At 43.3% G+C, this 21,232-nt stretch overlaps 1 protein-coding gene across 1 annotated transcript in view; it reads right to left on the reverse strand.

Moving 5' to 3' along the window:
* TNFRSF12A (TNF receptor superfamily member 12A) overlaps nt 1-18,933 on the reverse strand; it is a 63,538-nt gene extending 44,605 nt beyond the window's left edge. The window contains exon 1 of the mRNA XM_056554633.1: nt 18,415-18,933. Coding sequence (XP_056410608.1) covers nt 18,415-18,490 — 76 coding nt within the window. The 5' untranslated portion in view covers nt 18,491-18,933. The remainder of the gene's footprint in view (nt 1-18,414) is intronic.
* Between the last annotated feature and the right edge of the window lie 2,299 nt (nt 18,934-21,232).

Below are 21,232 nucleotides of genomic sequence, written 5' to 3' on the forward strand. Positions count from 1 at the left end.
ACTACACTCACCACTCACACTGCACTCACCCCTCACACCACACTCACCCTTCACACTACACTCACCCCTCACACTACACTCACACTTCACACTACACTCACCCCTCACACTACACTCACCCTTCACACTACAGTCACCCTTCACACTACACTCACCCTTCACACTACACTCACCCCTCACACTACACTCACCACTCACACTACACTCACCACTCACACTGCACTCACCCTTCACACTACACTCACCCTTCACACTGCACTCACCCCTCACACTGCACTCACCACTCACACTGCACTCACCATTCACACTACACTCACCCCTCACACAACACTCGCCCTTCACACTACACTCACCCCTCACACTGCACTCACCCCTCACACTACACTCACACTACACTCACCCCTCACCCAACACTCGCCCTTCACACTATACTCACCCCTCACACTGCACTCACCCCTCACACTACACTCACCCCTCACACTACACTCACCTCTCACACTGCACTCACCACTCACATTGCACTCACCCCTCACACTGCGCTCACCACTCACACTGCACTCACCACTCACACTACACTCACCACTCACACTACACTCGCCCTTCACACTACACTCACCCCTCACACTGCACTCACCCCTCACACTACACTCACCCCTCACACTACACTCACCTCTCACACTGCCCTCACCACTCACACTGCACTCACCACTCACACTGCACTCACCCCTCACACTGCACTCACCCCTCACACTACACTCACACTACACTCACCACTCACACTACACTCACCACTCACACTACACTCGCCCTTCACACTACACTCACCCCTCACACTACACTCACCACTCACACTATACTCACACTACACTCGCCCTTCACACTACACTCACCCCTCACACTACACTCACCACTCACACTACACTCACACTACACTCGCCCTTCACACTACACTCGCCCTTCACACTACACTCACCCCTCACACTGCACTCACCACTCACACTACACTCACCCCTCACACTGCACTCACCACTCACACTACACTCACACTACACTCACCCCTCACACTACACTCACCACTCACACTACACTCACCCTTCACACTACACTCACCCTTCACACTGCACTCACCCTTCACACTACACTCACCCCTCACACTACACTCACCCTTCACACTACACTCACCCTTCACACTACACTCACCCCTCACACTACACTCACCACTCACACTACACTCACCCTTCACACTACACTCACCCTTCACACTGCACTCACCCTTCACACTGCACTCACCCTTCACACTACACTCACACTACACTCGCCCTTCACACTACACTCACCCCTCACACTACACTCACCCTTCACACTACACTCACACTACACTCGCCCTTCACACTACACTCACCCTTCACACTACACTCACCCCTCACACTACACTCACCACTCACACTACACTCACCCTTCACACTACACTCACCCTTCACACTGCACTCACCCTTCACACTACACTCACCCCTCACACTACACTCACCCTTCAGACTACACTCACCCTTCACACTACACTCACCACTCACACTACACTCACCCCTCACACTACACTCACCCCTCACACTGCACTCACCCTTCACACTACACTCACCCTTCACACTACACTCACCACTCACACTGCACTCACCCCTCACACTACACTCATCCCTCACACTACACTCACCCTTCACACTACACTCACCCCTCACACTACACTGAACCCTCACACTGCACTCACCCCTCACACTGCACTCACCCCTCACACTACACTCGCCCTTCACACTACACTCACCCCTCACACTACACTGAACCCTCACACTGCACTCACCCCTCACACTGCACTCACCCTTCACACTACACTCACCCCTCACACTGCACTCACCCTTCACACTACACTCACCCCTCACACTGCACTCACCCTTCACATTACACTCACCCCTCATTCACCCTTCACACTACTCTCTCCCTTAACACTGCACTCACCCCTCACACTGCACTCACCCTTCACACTACACTCACCCTTCACACTACACTCACCCTTCACACTACTCTCACCCTTCACACTACACTCACCCCTCATTCACCCTTCACACTACACTCACCCTTCACACTACACTCACCCTTCACACTACTCTCACCCTTCACACTACACTCACCCTTCACACTACACTCACCCTTCACACTGCACTCACCCTTCACACTGCACTCACCCTTCACACTACACTCACCACTCACACTACACTCACCCCTCATTCACCCTTCACACTACTCTCTCCCTTAACACTGCACTCACACTGCACTCACCCCTCACACTACACTCACCCTTCACACTACATTCACCCCTCACACTACATTCACCCTGCATTCACCCTTCACACTGCACTAACCCCTCACACTGCACTCACCCCTCACACTGCACTCACCCTTCACACTACACTCACCCTTCACTTTGCACTCACCCTTCGCAGTACACTCACCCCTCACACTACACTCACCCTTCACACTGCACTCACCCTTCACACTGTACTCACACTACACTCACCCTTCATACTACACTGACCCCTCACATTACACTCACCCTTCATACTACACTCACCCTTCACACTACACTCACCCTTCACACTACACTCACCCTTCACACTACACTCACCCTTCACACTACACTCACCCCTCACACTACACTCACCCCTCATTCACCCTTCACACTACTCTCTCCCTTAACACTGCACTCACACTGCACTCACCCCTCACACTACACTCACCCTTCACACTACACTCACCCCTCACATTACACTCACCCTTCACATTACACTCACCCTTCACACTACACTCACCCTTCACACACCCCTCACATTACACTCACCCTTCACACACCCCTCACATTACACTCACCCTTCACACTACACTCACCCCTCACACTACACTCACCCTTCACACTACACTCTCCCCTCACATTACTATTACACATGTGGCATCTACAGATCACATAATGTCTTATCCTTCAGTCACCTCCAGAGCTGCACTCACTATTCTGTTGTTCTATCATGTCTTATCCTCCAGTCACCTCCAGAGCTGCACTCACTATTCTGTTGTTCTATCATGTCTTATCCTCCAGTCACCTCCAGAGCTGCACTCACTATTCTGCTGTTACTTCATATCTTATCCTCCAGTTACCTCCAGAGCTGCACCCAGCATGCTGGGAGTTGTAGTTGTGCAACAGCTGGAGGCACTCTGGTTGGTAAACACTGTTTTATACTTTAATCACCTCCAGAGCTGCGGTCACTTTTCTTCTTATACTCCAGTCATATCCAGAGCTGCACCCATAATTCTGCCGCACTACCATGTCTTATCCTCCAGAGCTGCACTCACTATTCTGATGTTACGTCATGTCTTATCCTCCAGTCACCTCCAGAGCTGCACTCACTATTCTGATGTTACTTCATGTCTTATCCTCCAGTCACCTCCAGAGCTGCACTCACTATTCTGATGTTACGTCATGTCTTATCCTCCAGTCACCTCCAGAGCTGCACTCACTATTCTGATGTTACGTCATGTCTTATCCTCCAGTCACCTTGAGAGCTGCACTCACTATTCTGATGTTACGTCATGTCTTATCCTCCAGTCACCTCCAGAGCTGCACTCACTATTCTGATGTTACGTCATGTCTTATCCTCCAGTCACCTCCAGAGCTGCACTCACTATTCTGCTGTTACTTCATGTCTTATCCTCCAGTCACCTCCAGAGCTGCACTCACTATCCTGCTGTTACTTCATGTCTTATCCTCCAGTCACCTCCAGAGCTGCACTCACTATTCTGCTGTTACTTCATGTCTTATCCTCCAGTCGCCTCCAGAGCTGCACTCACTATTCTGCTGTTACTTCATGTCTTATCCTCCAGTCACCTCCAGAGCTGCACTCACTATCCTGCTGTTACTTCATGTCTTATCCTCCAGTCACCTCCAGAGCTGCACTCACTATTCTGCTGTTACTTCATGTCTTATCCTCCAGTCGCCTCCAGAGCTGCACTCACTATTCTGCTGTTACTTCATGTCTTATCCTCCAGTCACCTCCAGAGCGGCACTCACTATTCTGCTGTTACTTTATGTCTTATCCTCCAGTCACCTCCAGAGCGGCACTCACTATTCTGCTGTTACTTCATGTCTTATTCTCCAGTCACCTCCAGAGCAGCACTCACTATTCTGCTGTTACTTCATGTCTTATCCTCCAGTCACCTCCAGAGCCGCACTCACTATTCTGCTGTTACTTCATGTCTTATCCTCCAGTCACCTCCAGAGCTGCATTCACTATTCTGCTGTTACTTCATGTCTTATCCTCCAGTCACCTCCAGAGCTACACTCACTATTCTGCTGTTATACTTCATGTCTTATCCTCCAGTCACCTCCAGAGCTGTACTCACTATTCCGCTGTTACTTCATGTCTTATCCTCCAGTCACCTCCAGAGCTGCACTCACTATTCTGCTGTTACTTCATGTCTTATCCTCCAGTCACCTCCAGAGCTGCATTCACTATTCTGCTGTTACTTCATGTCTTATCCTCCAGTCACCTCCAGAGCTGCACTCACTATTGTGCTGTTATACTTCATGTCTTATCCTCCAGTCACCTCCAGAGCTGCACTCACTATTCTGCTGTTACTTCATGTCTTATCCTCCAGTCACCTCCAGAGCTGCACTCACTATTCTGCTGTTACTTCATGTCTTATCCTTCAGTAGCCTCCAGAGCTGCACTCACTATTCTGCTGTTACTTCATGTCTTATCCTTCAGTCGCCTCCAGAGCTGCACTCACTATTCTGCTGTTACTTCATGTCTTATCCTCCAGTCACCTCCAGAGCTGCACTCACTATTCTGCTGTTACTTCATGTCTTATCCTCCAGTCACCTCCAGAGCTGCACTCACTATTCTGCTGTTACTTCATGTCTTATCCTCCAGTCGCCTCCAGAGCTGCACTCACTATTCTGCTGTTACTTCATGTCTTATCCTCCAGTCACCTCCAGAGCTGCACTCACTATTCTGCTGTTACTTCATGTCTTATCCTCCAGTCACCTCCAGAGCTGCACTCACTATTCTGCTGTTACATCAGGTCTTATCCTCCAGTCACCTCCAGAGCTGCACTAACTATTCTGCTGTTACTTCATGTCTTATCCTCCAGTCACCTCCAGAGCTGCACTCACTATTCTGCTGTTACTTCATGTCTTATCCTCCAGTCACCTCCAGAGCTGCACTCACTATTCTGCTGTTATACTTTATGTCTTATCCTCCAGTCGCCTCCAGAGCTGCACTCACTATTCTGCTGTTACTTCATGTCTTATCCTTCAGTCGCCTCCAGAGCTGCACTCACTATTCTGCTGTTACTTCATGTCTTATCCTTCAGTCGCCTCCAGAGCTGCACTCACTATTCTGCTGTTACTTCATGTCTTATCCTCCAGTCACCTCCAGAGCTGCACTCACTATTCTGCTGTTACTTCATGTCTTATCCTCCAGTCGCCTCCAGAGCTGCACTCACTATTCTGCTGTTACTTCATGTTTTATCCTCCAGTCGCCTCCAGAGCTGCACTCACTATTCTGATGTTACTTCATGTCTTATCCTCCAGTCACCTCCAGAGCTGCACTCACTATTCTGCTGTTACTTCATGTCTTATCCTGCAGTCACCTCCAGAGCTGCACTCACTATTCTGCTGTTACATCAGGTCTTATCCTCCAGTCACCTCCAGAGCTGCACTAACTATTCTGCTGTTACTTCATGTCTTATCCTCCAGTCACCTCCAGAGCTGCACTCACTATTCTGCTGTTACTTCATGTCTTATCCTCCAGTCACCTCCAGAGCTGCACTCACTATTCTGCTGTTACTTCATGTCTTATCCTCCAGTCACCTCCAGAGCTGCACTCACTATTCTGCTGTTACATCAGGTCTTATCCTCCAGTCACCTCCAGAGCTGCACTCACTATTCTGCTGTTACTTCATGTCTTATCCTCCAGTCACCTCCAGAGCTGCACTCACTATTCTGCTGTTACTTCATGTCTTATCCTCCAGTCACCTCCAGAGCTGCACTCACTATTCTGCTGTTACTTCATGTCTTATCCTCCAGTCACCTCCAGAGCTGCACTCACTATTCTGCTGTTACTTCATGTCTTATCCTCCAGTCACCTCCAGAGCTGCACTCACTATTCTGCTGTTACATCAGGTCTTATCCTCCAGTCACCTCCAGAGCTGCACTCACTATTCTGCTGTTACTTCATGTCTTATCCTCCAGTCACCTCCAGAGCTGCACCCACTATTCTGCTGTTACTTCATGTCTTATCCTCCAGTCACCTCCAGAGCTGCACTCACTATTCTGCTGTTACTTCATGTCTTATCCTCCAGTCACCTCCAGAGCTGCACTCACTATTCTGCTGTTACTTCATGTCTTATCCTCCAGTCACCTCCAGAGCTGCACTCACTATCCTGCTGTTACTTCATGTCTTATCCTCCAGTCACCTCCAGAGCTGCACTCACTATTCTGCTGTTACTTCATGTCTTATCCTCCAGTCACCTCCAGAGCTGCACTCACTATTCTGCTGTTACTTCATGTCTTATCCTCCAGTCACCTCCAGAGCTGCACTCACTATTCTGCTGTTACTTCATGTCTTATCCTCCAGTCACCTCCAGAGCTGCACTCACTATTCTGCTGTTACTTCATGTCTTATCCTCCAGTCACCTCCAGAGCTGCACTCACTATTCTGCTGTTACTTTATGTCTTATCCTCCAGTCACCTCCAGAGCTGCACTCACTATTCTGCTGTTACTTCATGTCTTATCCTCCAGTCACCTCCAGAGCTGCACTCACTATTCTGCTGTTACTTCATGTCTTATCCTCCAGTCACCTCCAGAGCTGCACTCACTATTCTGCTGTTACTTCATGTCTTATCCTCCAGTCACCTCCAGAGTTGCACTCACTATTCTGCTGTTACTTTATGTCTTATCCTCCAGTCACCTCCAGAGCTGCACTCACTATTCTGCTGTTACATCATGTCTTATCCTCCAGTCACCTCCAGAGCTGCACTCACTATTCTGCTGTTACTTCATGTCTTATCCTCCAGTCACCTCCAGAGCGGCACTCTCGTGTACTCAGTTCTGTACACAGCTGTTTGTTTACGTTGCTAAATATAACTTGAGAAAACCCGACAGGTCTCCTGGTCCGGGCGCCTCGTGACTCGTCTGGTAAGGAAAGTCCAGAGAGGAGGGGCCTGCGCCTTTAAGACTATTAAAAGGAACATTCCAATGTGTACGACATCATACTATTCCAGCCAATCAGAGAAGATAGGGGGCGGGGCTACCACCAGCATGTGAACTTGTTCATTCATAAAAAAGAATCCTGCAGATCATCTCACCCCTGTACTTTCCACTGCAGGGCATCTCCCCGTCCTATAGTGTAGGTGAAATAGATGTAAACGGACCGAGCTGTGTTACATAGGACTGCAGGTCACATCTATACATTGTCTGTACTCAGAGAGTTATCACTGTGTTATCTGTGGTGTTACATAGGACTGCAGGTCACATATATACATTGTCTGTACTCAGAGAGTTATCACTGTGTTATCTGTGGTGTTACATAGGACTGCAGGTCACATCTATACATTATCTGTACTCAGAGAGTTATCACTGTTATCTGTGGTGTTACATAGGACTGCAGGTCATATCTATACATTATCTGTACTCAGAGAGTTATCACTGTGTTATCTGTGGTGTTACATAGGACTGCAGGTCACATCTACTACATTATCTGTACTCAGAGAGTTATCACTGTGTTATCTGTGGTGTTACATAGGACTGCAGGTCACATCTATACATTATCTGTACTCAGAGAGTTATCACTGTGTTATCTGTGGTGTTACATAGGACTGCAGGTCACATCTATACATTATCTGTACTCAGAGAGTTATCACTGTGTTATCTGTGGTGTTACATAGGACTGCAGGTCACATCTACTACATTATCTGTACTCAGAGAGTTATCATTGTGTTATCTGTGGTGTTACATAGGACTGCAGGTCACATCTATACATTATCTGTACTCAGAGAGTTATCACTGTGTTATCTGTGGTGTTACATAGGACTGCAGGTCACATCTATACATTATCTATACTCAGGGAGTTATCACTGTTATCTGTGGTGTTACATAGGACTGCAGGTCACATCTATACATTATCTGTACTCAGAGAGTTATCACTGTGTTATCTGTGGTGTTACATAGGACTGCAGGTCACATCTATACATTATCTGTACTCAGAGATATCACTGTTATCTGTGGTGTTACATAGGACTGCAGGTGACATCTATACATTATCTGTACTCAGAGAGTTATCACTGTGTTATCTGTGGTGTTACATAGGACTGCAGGTCACATCTATACATTATCTGTACTCAGAGAGTTATCACTGTTATCTGTGGTGTTACATAGGACTGCAGGTCACATCTATACATTATCTGTACTCAGAGAGTTATCACTGTTATCTGTGGTGTTACATAGGACTGCAGGTCACATCTATACATTATCTGTACTCAGAGAGTTATCACTGTTATCTGTGGTGTTACATAGGACTGCAGGTCACATCTATACATTATCTGTACTCAGAGAGTTATCACTGTGTTATCTGTGGTGTTACATAGGACTGCAGGTCACATCTATACATTATCTGTACTCAGAGAGTTATCACTGTTATCTGTGGTGTTACATAGGACTGCAGGTCTCATCTACTACATTATCTGTACTCAGAGAGTTATCACTGTGTTATCTGTGGTGTTACATAGGACTGCAGGTCACATCTATACATTATCTGTACTCAGAGAGTTATCACTGTGTTATCTGTGGTGTTACATAGGACTGCAGGTCACATCTATACATTATCTGTACTCAGAGAGTTATCACTGTGTTATCTGTGGTGTTACATAGGACTGCAGGTCACATCTATACATTATCTGTACTCAGAGAGTTATCACTGTTATCTGTGGTGTTACATAGGACTGCAGGTCACATCTATACATTATCTGTACTCAGAGAGTTATCACTGTTATCTGTGGTGTTACATAGGACTGCAGGTCACATCTACTACATTATCTGTACTCAGAGAGTTATCGCTGTGTTATCTGTGGTGTTACATAGGACTGCAGGTCACATCTACTACATTATCTGTACTCAGAGAGTTATCACTGTGTTATCTGTGGTGTTACATAGGACTGCAGGTCACATCTATACATTATCTGTACTCAGAGAGTTATCACTGTGTTATCTGTGGTGTTACATAGGACTGCAGGTCACATCTATACATTATCTATACTCAGAGAGTTATCACTGTGTTATCTGTAGTGTTACATAGGACTGCAGGTCACATCTATACATTATCTGTACTCATAGAGTTATCACTGTTATCTGTGGTGTTACATAGGACTGCAGGTCACATCTATACATTATCTGTACTCAGAGAGTTATCACTGTGTTATCTGTGGTGTTACATAGGACTGCAGGTCACATCTACTACATTATCTGTACTCAGAGAGTTATCACTGTTATCTGTGGTGTTACATAGGACTGCAGGTCACATCTATACATTATCTGTACTCAGAGAGTTATCACTGTTATCTGTGGTGTTACATAGGACTGCAGGTCACATCTATACATTATCTGTACTCAGAGAGTTATCACTGTGTTATCTGTGGTGTTACATAGGACTGCAGGTCACATCTACTACATTATCTGTACTCAGAGAGTTATCACTGTGTTATCTGTGGTGTTACATAGGACTGCAGGTCACATCTATACATTATCTATACTCAGAGAGTTATCACTGTGTTATCTGTGGTGTTACATAGGACTGCAGGTCACATCTATACATTATCTGTACTCAGAGAGTTATCACTGTTATCTGTGGTGTTACATAGGACTGCAGGTCACATCTATACATTATCTGTACTCAGAGAGTTATCACTGTGTTATCTGTGGTGTTACATAGGACTGCAGGTCACATCTATACATTATCTGTACTCAGAGAGTTATCACTGTTATCTGTGGTGTTACATAGGACTGCAGGTCACATCTATACATTATCTGTACTCAGAGAGTTATCACTGTTATCTGTGGTGTTACATAGGACTGCAGGTCACATCTATACATTATCTGTACTCAGAGAGTTATCACTGTGTTATCTGTGGTGTTACATAGGACTGCAGGTCACATCTATACATTATCTGTACTCAGAGAGTTATCACTGTGTTATCTGTAGTGTTACATAGGACTGCAGGTCACATCTATACATTATCTGTACTCAGAGAGTTATCACTGTTATCTGTGGTGTTACATAGGACTGCAGGTCACATCTATACATTATCTGTACTCAGAGAGTTATCACTGTGTTATCTGTGGTGTTACATAGGACTGCAGGTCACATCTATACATTATCTGTACTCAGAGAGTTATCACTGTGTTATCTGTGGTGTTACATAGGACTGCAGGTCACATCTATACATTATCTGTACTCAGAGAGTTATCACTGTGTTATCTGTGGTGTTACATAGGACTGCAGGTCACATCTACTACATTATCTGTACTCAGAGAGTTATCACTGTGTTATCTGTGGTGTTACATAGGACTGCAGGTGACATCTATACATTATCTGTACTCAGAGAGTTATCACTGTGTTATCTGTGGTGTTACATAGGACTGCAGGTCACATCTATACATTATCTGTACTCATAGAGTTATCACTGTTATCTGTGGTGTTACATAGGACTGCAGGTCACATCTATACATTATCTGTACTCAGAGAGTTATCACTGTTATCTGTGGTGTTACATAGGACTGCAGGTCACATCTATACATTATCTGTACTCAGAGAGTTATCACTGTTATCTGTGGTGTTACATAGGACTGCAGGTCACATCTATACATTATCTGTACTCAGAGAGTTATCACTGTGTTATCTGTGGTGTTACATAGGACTGCAGGTCACATCTATACATTATCTGTACTCAGAGAGATATCACTGTTATCTGTGGTGTTACATAGGACTGCAGGTCACATCTATACATTATCTGTACTCAGAGAGTTATCACTGTGTTATCTGTGGTGTTACATAGGACTGCAGGTCACATCTACTACATTATCTGTACTGAGAGAGTTATCACTGTTATCTGTGGTGTTACATAGGACTGCAGGTCACATCTATACATTATCTGTACTCAGAGAGTTATCACTGTGTTATCTGTGGTGTTACATAGGACTGCAGGTCACATCTATACATTATCTGTAATCAGAGAGATATCACTGTTATCTGTGGTGTTACATAGGACTGCAGGTCACATCTATACATTATCTGTACTCAGAGAGTTATCACTGTGTTATCTGTGGTGTTACATAGGACTGCAGGTCACATCTATACATTATCTGTACTCAGAGAGTTATCACTGTGTTATCTGTGGTGTTACATAGGACTGCAGGTCACATCTATACATTATCTGTACTCAGAGAGTTATCACTGTTATCTGTGGTGTTACATAGGACTGCAGGTCACATCTACATTATCTGTACTCAGAGAGTTATCACTGTGTTATCTGTGGTGTTACATAGGACTGCAGGTCACATCTATACATTATCTGTACTCAGAGAGTTATCACTGTTATCTGGGGTGTTACATAGGACTGCAGGTCACATCTATACATTATCTGTACTCAGAGAGTTATCACTATGTTATCTGTGGTGTTACATAGGACTGCAGGTCACATCTATACATTATCTGTACTCAGAGAGATATCACTGTGTTATCTGTGGTGTTACATAGGACTGCAGGTCACATCTATACATTATCTGTACTCAGAGAGTTATCACTGTGTTATCTGTGGTGTTACATAGGACTGCAGGTCACATCTATTCATTATCTGTACTCAGAGAGTTATCACTGTGTTATCTGTGGTGTTACATAGGACTGCAGGTCACATCTATACATTATCTGTACTCAGAGAGATATCACTGTTATCTGTGGTGTTACATAGGACTGCAGGTCACATCTATACATTATCTGTACTCAGAGAGTTATCACTGTGTTATCTGTAGTGTTACATAGGACTGCAGGTCACATCTATACATTATCTGTACTCAGAGAGTTATCACTGTTATCTGTGGTTACATAGGACTGCAGGTCACATCTATACATTATCTGTACTCAGAGAGTTATCGCTGTGTTATCTGTGGTGTTACATAGGACTGCAGGTCACATCTATACATTATCTGTACTCAGAGAGTTATCACAGTGTTATCTGTGGTGTTACATAGGACTGCAGGTCACATCTATACATTATCTGTACTCAGAGAGTTATCACTGTGTTATCTGTGGTGTTACATAGGACTGCAGGTCACATCTATACATTATCTGTACTCAGAGAGTTATCACTGTGTTATCTGTAGTGTTACATAGGACTGCAGGTCACATCTGTACATTATCTGTACTCAGAGAGTTATCACTGTGTTATCTGTGGTGTTACATAGGACTGCAGGTCACATCTATACATTATCTGTACTCAGAGAGATATCACTGTGTTATCTGTGGTGTTACATAGGACTGCAGGTCACATCTACTACATTATCTGTACTCAGAGAGTTATCACTGTGTTATCTGTGGTGTTACATAGGACTGCAGGTCACATCTATACATTATCTGTACTCAGAGAGATATCACTGTTATCTGTGGTGTTACATAGGACTGCAGGTCACATCTATACATTATCTGTACTCAGAGAGTTATCACTGTGTTATCTGTGGTGTTACATAGGACTGCAGGTCACATCTATACATTATCTGTACTCAGAGAGTTATCACTGTGTTATCTGTGGTGTTACATAGGACTGCAGGTCACATCTATACATTATCTGTACTCAGAGAGTTATCACTGTGTTATCTGTGGTGTTACATAGGACTGCAGGTCACATCTATACATTATCTGTACTCAGAGAGTTATCACTGTGTTATCTGTAGTGTTACATAGGACTGCAGGTCACATCTATACATTATCTGTACTCAGAGAGATATCACTGTTATCTGTGGTGTTACATAGGACTGCAGGTCACATCTATACATTATCTGTACTCAGAGAGTTATCACTGTGTTATCTGTGGTGTTACATAGGACTGCAGGTCACATCTATACATTATCTGTACTCAGAGAGATATCACTGTGTTATCTGTGGTGTTACATAGGACTGCAGGTCACATCTATACATTATCTGTACTCAGAGAGTTATCACTGTTATCTGTGGTGTTACATAGGACTGCAGGTCACATCTATACATTATCTGTACTCAGAGAGTTATCACTGTTATCTGTGGTGTTACATAGGACTGCAGGTCACATCTGTACATTATCTGTACTCAGAGAGTTATCACTGTGTTATCTGTGGTGTTACATAGGACTGCAGGTCACATCTATACATTATCTGTACTCAGAGAGATATCACTGTGTTATCTGTGGTGTTACATAGGACTGCAGGTCACATCTACTACATTATCTGTACTCAGAGAGTTATCACTGTGTTATCTGTGGTGTTACATAGGACTGCAGGTCACATCTATACATTATCTGTACTCAGAGAGATATCACTGTTATCTGTGGTGTTACATAGGACTGCAGGTCACATCTATACATTATCTGTACTCAGAGAGTTATCACTGTGTTATCTGTGGTGTTACATAGGACTGCAGGTCACATCTATACATTATCTGTACTCAGAGAGTTATCACTGTGTTATCTGTGGTGTTACATAGGACTGCAGGTCACATCTATACATTATCTGTACTCAGAGAGTTATCACTGTGTTATCTGTGGTGTTACATAGGACTGCAGGTCACATCTATACATTATCTGTACTCAGAGAGTTATCACTGTGTTATCTGTAGTGTTACATAGGACTGCAGGTCACATCTATACATTATCTGTACTCAGAGAGATATCACTGTTATCTGTGGTGTTACATAGGACTGCAGGTCACATCTATACATTATCTGTACTCAGAGAGTTATCACTGTGTTATCTGTGGTGTTACATAGGACTGCAGGTCACATCTATACATTATCTGTACTCAGAGAGATATCACTGTTATCTGTGGTGTTACATAGGACTGCAGGTCACATCTATACATTATCTGTACTCAGAGAGTTATCACTGTTATCTGTGGTGTTACATAGGACTGCAGGTCACATCTATACATTATCTGTACTCAGAGAGTTATCACTGTGTTATCTGTGGTGTTACATAGGACTGCAGATCACATCTATACATTATCTGTACTCAGAGAGTTATCACTGTTATCTGTGGTTACATAGGACTGCAGGTAAGTACTGTGGGCCACCAGTGATGGACTCTAATCGTAAGCACATGTATATGAAGCTGTGCTCCAACCTCCCTGCCATTTATTACTCAATTCCTTATAGCGCCCCTCCCCCTTCATCTTGACCCCCCCCCCCCGCCCCTCCCCCTTGATCTTGACCCCCGCCCCCGCTATATGTAGCAGAGTTGCCTCAGTTTACACATTCGCCGTCAGGATGACATCACTGGGATTGCAACATTCTGCACTTTCCTATTCTGATATTTAGTGTCAGTTTCCTGGTAGCAGATAATAGTTGTCCCTGCAGGGAGCTGTGTACACATAGCAGGGCCACCTATCACCCCCCCTACTGCTACCTGTATGAGATTGTCACATCATTTTACATGTTATAGTTAGTAGATCAGTGTTTTCTCAACAAGGGTGCCTCCAGCTGTTGCAAAACTACAACTCCCAGCATGCCCGGACAGCTGTTAGCTGTCCGGGCATGCTGGGAGTTGTAGTTTTGCAACAGCTGCAGGCTCCCTGGTTGGGAAACACTGTAGTAGATGTTATAGTTGGTACATGTTATAGTTGGTACATGTTATAGTTGGTACATGTTATAGTTAGTACATGTTATAGTTAGTACATATTATAGACAGTACATGTTATAGTTGGTACATGTTATAGACAGTACATGTTATAGTTGGTACATGTTATAGTTAGTACATGTTATAGTTGGTACATATTATAGACAGTACATGTTATAGTTGGTACATGTTATAGTTGGTACATGTTATAGTTGGTACATGTTATAGTTGGTACATGTTATAGTTGGTACATATTATAGACAGTACATGTTATAGTTGGTACATGTTATAGTTGGTACATGTTATAGTTGGTACATGTTATAGTTGGTACATGTTATAGTTGGTACATATTATAGACAGTACATGTTATAGTTGGTACATGTTATAGTTGGTACAGGTTATAGTTGGTACATGTTATAGTTGGTACATGTTATAGACAGTACATATTATAGTTGGTACATGTGATAGTTGGTACATGTTATAGTTGGTACATGTTATAGTTAGTACATGTTATAGTTAGTACATATTATAGACAGTACATGTTATAGTTGGTACATGTTATAGACAGTACATGTTATAGTTGGTACATGTTATAGTTAGTACATGTTATAGTTGGTACATATTATAGACAGTACATGTTATAGTTGGTACATGTTATAGTTGGTACATGTTATAGTTGGTACATGTTATAGTTGGTACATGTTATAGTTGGTACATATTATAGACAGTACATGTTATAGTTGGTACATGTTATAGACAGTACATGTTATAGTTGGTACATGTTATAGTTAGTACATGTTATAGTTGGTACATATTATAGACAGTACATGTTATAGTTGGTACATGTTATAGTTGGTACATGTTATAGTTGGTACATGTTATAGTTGGTACATGTTATAGTTGGTACATATTATAGACAGTACATGTTATAGTTGGTACATGTTATAGTTGGTACAGGTTATAGTTGGTACATGTTATAGTTGGTACATGTTATAGACAGTACATATTATAGTTGGTACATGTGATAGTTGGTACATGTTATAGTTGGTACATGTTATAGTTAGTACATGTTATAGTTAGTACATATTATAGACAGTACATGTTATAGTTGGTACATGTTATAGACAGTACATGTTATAGTTGGTACATGTTATAGTTAGTACATGTTATAGTTGGTACATATTATAGACAGTACATGTTATAGTTGGTACATGTTATAGTTGGTACATGTTATAGTTGGTACATGTTATAGTTGGTACATGTTATAGTTGGTACATATTATAGACAGTACATGTTATAGTTGGTACATGTTATAGTTGGTACATGTTATAGTTAGTACATGTTATAGTTGGTACAGGTTATAGTTGGTACATGTTATAGTTGGTACATGTTATAGACAGTACATATTATAGTTGGTACATGTGATAGTTGGTACATGTTATAGTTGGTACATGTTATAGTGGGTACATGTTATAGTTGGTACATGTTATAGTTGGTACATGTTATAGTTGGTACATATTATAGTTGGTACATGTTATAGACAGTACATATTATAGTTGGTACATGTGATAGTTGGTACATGTTATAGTTAGTACATATTATAGACAGTACATGTTATAGTTGGTACATGTTATAGTTGGTACATGTTATAGTTGGTACATGTTATAGTTGGTACATATTATAGTTGGTACATGTTATAGACAGTACATGTTATAGTTGGTACATGTTATAGTTGGTACATGTTATAGTTGGTACATGTTATAGTTGGTACATATTATAGTTGGTACATGTTATAGACAGTACATGTTATAGTTGGTACATGTTATAGTTGGTACATGTTATAGTTGGTACATGTTATAGACAGTACATATTATAGTTGGTACATGTGATAGTTGGTACATGTTATAGTTGGTACATGTTATAGTGGGTACATGTTATAGTTGGTACATGTTATAGTTGGTACATGTTATAGTTGGTACATATTATAGTTGGTACATGTGATAGTTGGTACATGTTATAGTTAGTACATATTATAGACAGTACATGTTATAGTTGGTACATGTTATAGTTGGTACATGTTATAGTGGGTACATGTTATAGTGGGTACATGTTATAGTTGGTACATGTTATAGTTGGTACATGTTATAGTGGGTACATGTTATAGTGGGTACATGTTATAGTTGGTACATGTTATAGTTGGTACATATTATAGTTGGTACATGTGATAGTTGGTACATGTTATAGTTAGTACATATTATAGACAGTACATGTTATAGTTGGTACATGTTATAGTTGGTACATGTTATAGTGGGTACATGTTATAGTTGGTACATGTTATAGTGGGTACATGTTATAGTTGGTACATGTTATAGTTGGTACATGTTATAGACAGTACATGTTATAGTTGGTACATGTTATAGACAGTACATGTTATAGTTGGTACATGTTATAGTTGGTACATGTTATAGTGGGTACATGTTATAGTTGGTACATATTATAGACAGTACATGTTATAGTTGGTACATGTTATAGTTGGTACATGTTATAGTGGGTACATGTTATAGTTGGTACATGTTATAGTGGGTACATGTTATAGTTGGTACATGTTATAGTTGGTACATGTTATAGTTGGTACATATTATAGACAGTACATGTTATAGTTGGTACATGTTATAGTTGGTACATGTTATAGTGGGTACATGTTATAGTTGGTACATGTTATAGTGGGTACATGTTATAGTGGGTACATGTTATAGTTGGTACATGTTATAGTGGGTACATGTTATAGTGGGTACATGTTATAGTTGGTACATGTTATAGTTGGTACATGTTATAGTGGGTACATGTTATAGTGGGTACATGTTATAGTGGGTACATGTTATAGTTGGTACATGTTATAGTTGGTACATATTATAGTTGGTACATGTTATAGTTGGTACATGTTATAGTTGGTACATGTTATAGTTGGTACATGTTATAGACAGTACATGTTATAGTTGGTACATGTTATAGTTAGTACATGTTATAGTTGGTACATGTTATAGTTGGTACATGTTATAGTCAGTACATGTTATAGTTAGTACATGTTATAGTTGGTACATGTTATAGTTGGTACATGTTATAGTTGGTACATGTTATAGTCAGTACATGTTATAGTTAGTACATGTTATAGTGGGTACATGTTATAGTTGGTACATGTTATAGTTGGTACATATTATAGTTGGTACATGTTATAGTTGGTACATGTTATAGTTGGTACATGTTATAGTCAGTACATGTTATAGTTAGTACATGTTATAGTTGGTACATGTTATAGTTGGTACATGTTATAGACAGTACATGTTATAGTTGGTACATGTTATAGTTAGTAGGTTAGTAGTTAGTGCTACATGTTGGTGCCATATAAATATTATCCCCCTGTGGCAGACCCCCAACCCCCGCTGTAGACCCCCCATAGGTCTTACCTGTGAACTCCCCCATGCTCATTCTCATCAGAAGAAGAATAAGCAGGGGCTGCAGCAGGTGGCAGACTCTCATCATCTCCGCAGGGTCTGTGGCCCCTCAGTTGTTGCCCGGGTGGCCCTTGCTCCGCTGCTCACTTGCCACGTGTAGAGATGGGTGACCACTTACCGGTGCCAGCGGTCTCTCCCTCTCCTCATTCCCTCACTTTCCTCCAAGGAATGAATGAGTCACTTTCCTAAGTCCTGGCACTGAGCTCTGTGCTGTCTGCCTGTCTCTGACTGTCTGGAGGAATGAATGAGTCACTGACCCCCCTCTGTCTCTTTATCCCTCTGTCTCTTTATCCCTCTCTCTCTTTATCCCTCTATCTATCCTATACTCTCTTTATCCCTCTCTCTCTTTCTTTATGCCTCTTCTTCTCCTCCTCGTCCTCTGTAGTCTCTTTGCCCTCAGTCTCTGCCCTCCTGCCTGCACTCTCCCTTTCCCCCCTCTGACTGTCTCCCTGTACAGGAATGAATGACTCAGTCTCGGTATCCTGAATCCTTAAGCTTTAGGTCTGTCCCATTTCCTCTATCCGCCCCCAGAAATGTGACGAAAAGGGCGGAGGAGAGAGGAGGAGGAGGGAAGTGAGAGAGAAGAGAGAGAGTGAAGGAATGAGGAAAGAGAAGGAAGGAAAGAGAAAAGTGAGAGGAGAGAAAAGGGAAGAAGCCACAGAGCACTACATAGAAGCTGCCTAATAATAATCATAACAACAATATCATTAATAATAATATTATTAGCAGATTTGTCAAGAGAGTGTGAGGAAGGGTAAGAGAGGGTATGAAGGGCAGGAGAGAGTATGAAGGGCAGGAGAGAGTATAAAGTGTAAGAAAGAATATGAAGGGAAAGAGAGACCATGAAGAGCAGGAGAGTGTATGGAGGGCAGGGAAGAGTGTGAGGAAGGGTAAGAGAGAATATGATGGGAGGAGAGAATATGAAGAGCAGGAGAGAGTATAAAGGGTAAGAAAAAATATGAAGGGAAAGAGAGAGTATAAAGGGCAGGAGAGAGTATAAAGGGCAGGAGAGAGAATGAAGAGCAGGAGAGAGAATGAAGGGCAGGAGAGAGTATAAAGGGCAGGAGAGAGAATGAAGAGCAGGAGAGAGTATGAAGGGCAGGAGAGAGAATGAAGAGCAGGAGAGAGTATGAAGGGCAGGAGAGAGTATAAAGGGCAGGAGAGAGAATGAAGAGCAGGAGAGAGAATGAAGGGCAGGAGAGAGTATAAAGGGCAGGAGAGAGAATGAAGAGCAGGAGAGAGAATGAAGGGCAGGAGAGAGTATAAAGGGCAGGAGAGAGAATGAAGAGCAGGAGAGAGAATGAAGGGCAGGAGAGAGTATAAAGGGCAGGAGAGAGAATGAAGAGCAGGAGAGAGTATGAAGGGCAGGAGAGAGAATGAAGAGCAGGAGAGAGTATGAAGGGCAGGAGAGAGAATGAAGAGCAGGAGAGAGAATGAAGGGCAGGAGAGAGAATGAAGAGCATGAGAGAGTATAAAGGGCAGGAGAGAGAATGAAGAGCAGGAGAGAGAATGAAGAGCATGAGAGAGTATAAAGGGCAGGAGAGAGAATGAAGAGCAGGAGAGAGTATGAAGGGCAGGAGAGAGAATGAAGAGCAGGAGAGAGAATGAAGAGCATGAGAGAGAATGAAGGGCAGGAGAGAGTATAAAGGGTAAGAAAAAATATGAAGGGAAAGAGAGAGTATAAAGGGCAGGAGAGAGAATGAAGGGCAGGAGAGAGAATGAAGGGCAGGAGAGAGAATGAAGAGCAGGAGAGAGAATGAAGGGCAGGAGAGAGTATAAAGGGCAGGAGAGAGAATGAAGGGCAGGAGAGAGTATAAAGGGCAGGAGAGAGAATGAAGAGCAGGAGAGAGAATGAAGAGCATGAGAGAGTATGAAGGGCAGGAGAGAGTATAAAGGGCAGGAGAGAGTATAAAGGGCAGGAGAGAGTATAAAGGGCATGAGAGAGAATGAAGAGCATGAGAGAGTATTAAGACCAGGAGAGAATCTGACAGGCAGGAGAGAGTATGAAGAGCACGAGAGAGTATGAAGAGCAAGAGAGTTTGAAAGGCAGGAAAGAGTATGAAGGGCAGGGAAAAATATAAAGGGCAGGAGGGAATATGAAGGGAAGAGAAAAATATGAGGGCAGGAGAGAGTATGATGAGTATGAGATAGAATGAAGAGCAGGAGAGAGTACGAAAGGTAGGAGAGAGTATGAATAGCAAAAGAGAAAATGAAGGACAAGAGAGTATGTGTTACGCCTAGCGCTCCGGGTCCCCGCTCCTCCCCGGAGCGCTCACGGCGTCTTTCTCCCTGCAGCTCCCCGGTCAGTCCCGCTGACCGGGAGCGCTGCTCTGTCATGGCCGTTGGGGATGCGATTCGCACAGCGGGACGCGCCCGCTCGCGAATCGCATCCCAGGTCACTTACCCGTTCCCGTCCCCTGCTGTCATGTGCTGGCGCGCGCGGCTCCGCTCTCTAGGGCACGCGCGCGCCAGCTCCCTGAGACTTAAAGGGCCAGTGCACCAATGATTGGTGCCTGGCCCAATTAGCTTAATTGGCTCCCACCTGGTCCCTGACTATATCTAACCTCCTCCCATGCACTTCCTTGCCGGATCTTGTTGCCCTTGTGCCTAGTGAAAGCGTTTTGTGTGTTTAAAACCCTGTGTACCAGAACTTCTGCTATCTCCCCTGACTACGAACCTTGCCGCCTGCCCCCGACCTTCTGCTACGTCCGACTTTGCTTCTGCCTACTCCCTTGTACCGCGCCTATCTTCAGCAGTCAGAGAGGTGACC

Source organism: Hyla sarda, unplaced genomic scaffold (genome assembly GCF_029499605.1).
Source record: "Hyla sarda isolate aHylSar1 unplaced genomic scaffold, aHylSar1.hap1 scaffold_815, whole genome shotgun sequence".
In the NCBI taxonomy this organism is placed as follows: Eukaryota; Metazoa; Chordata; class Amphibia; order Anura; family Hylidae; genus Hyla; species Hyla sarda.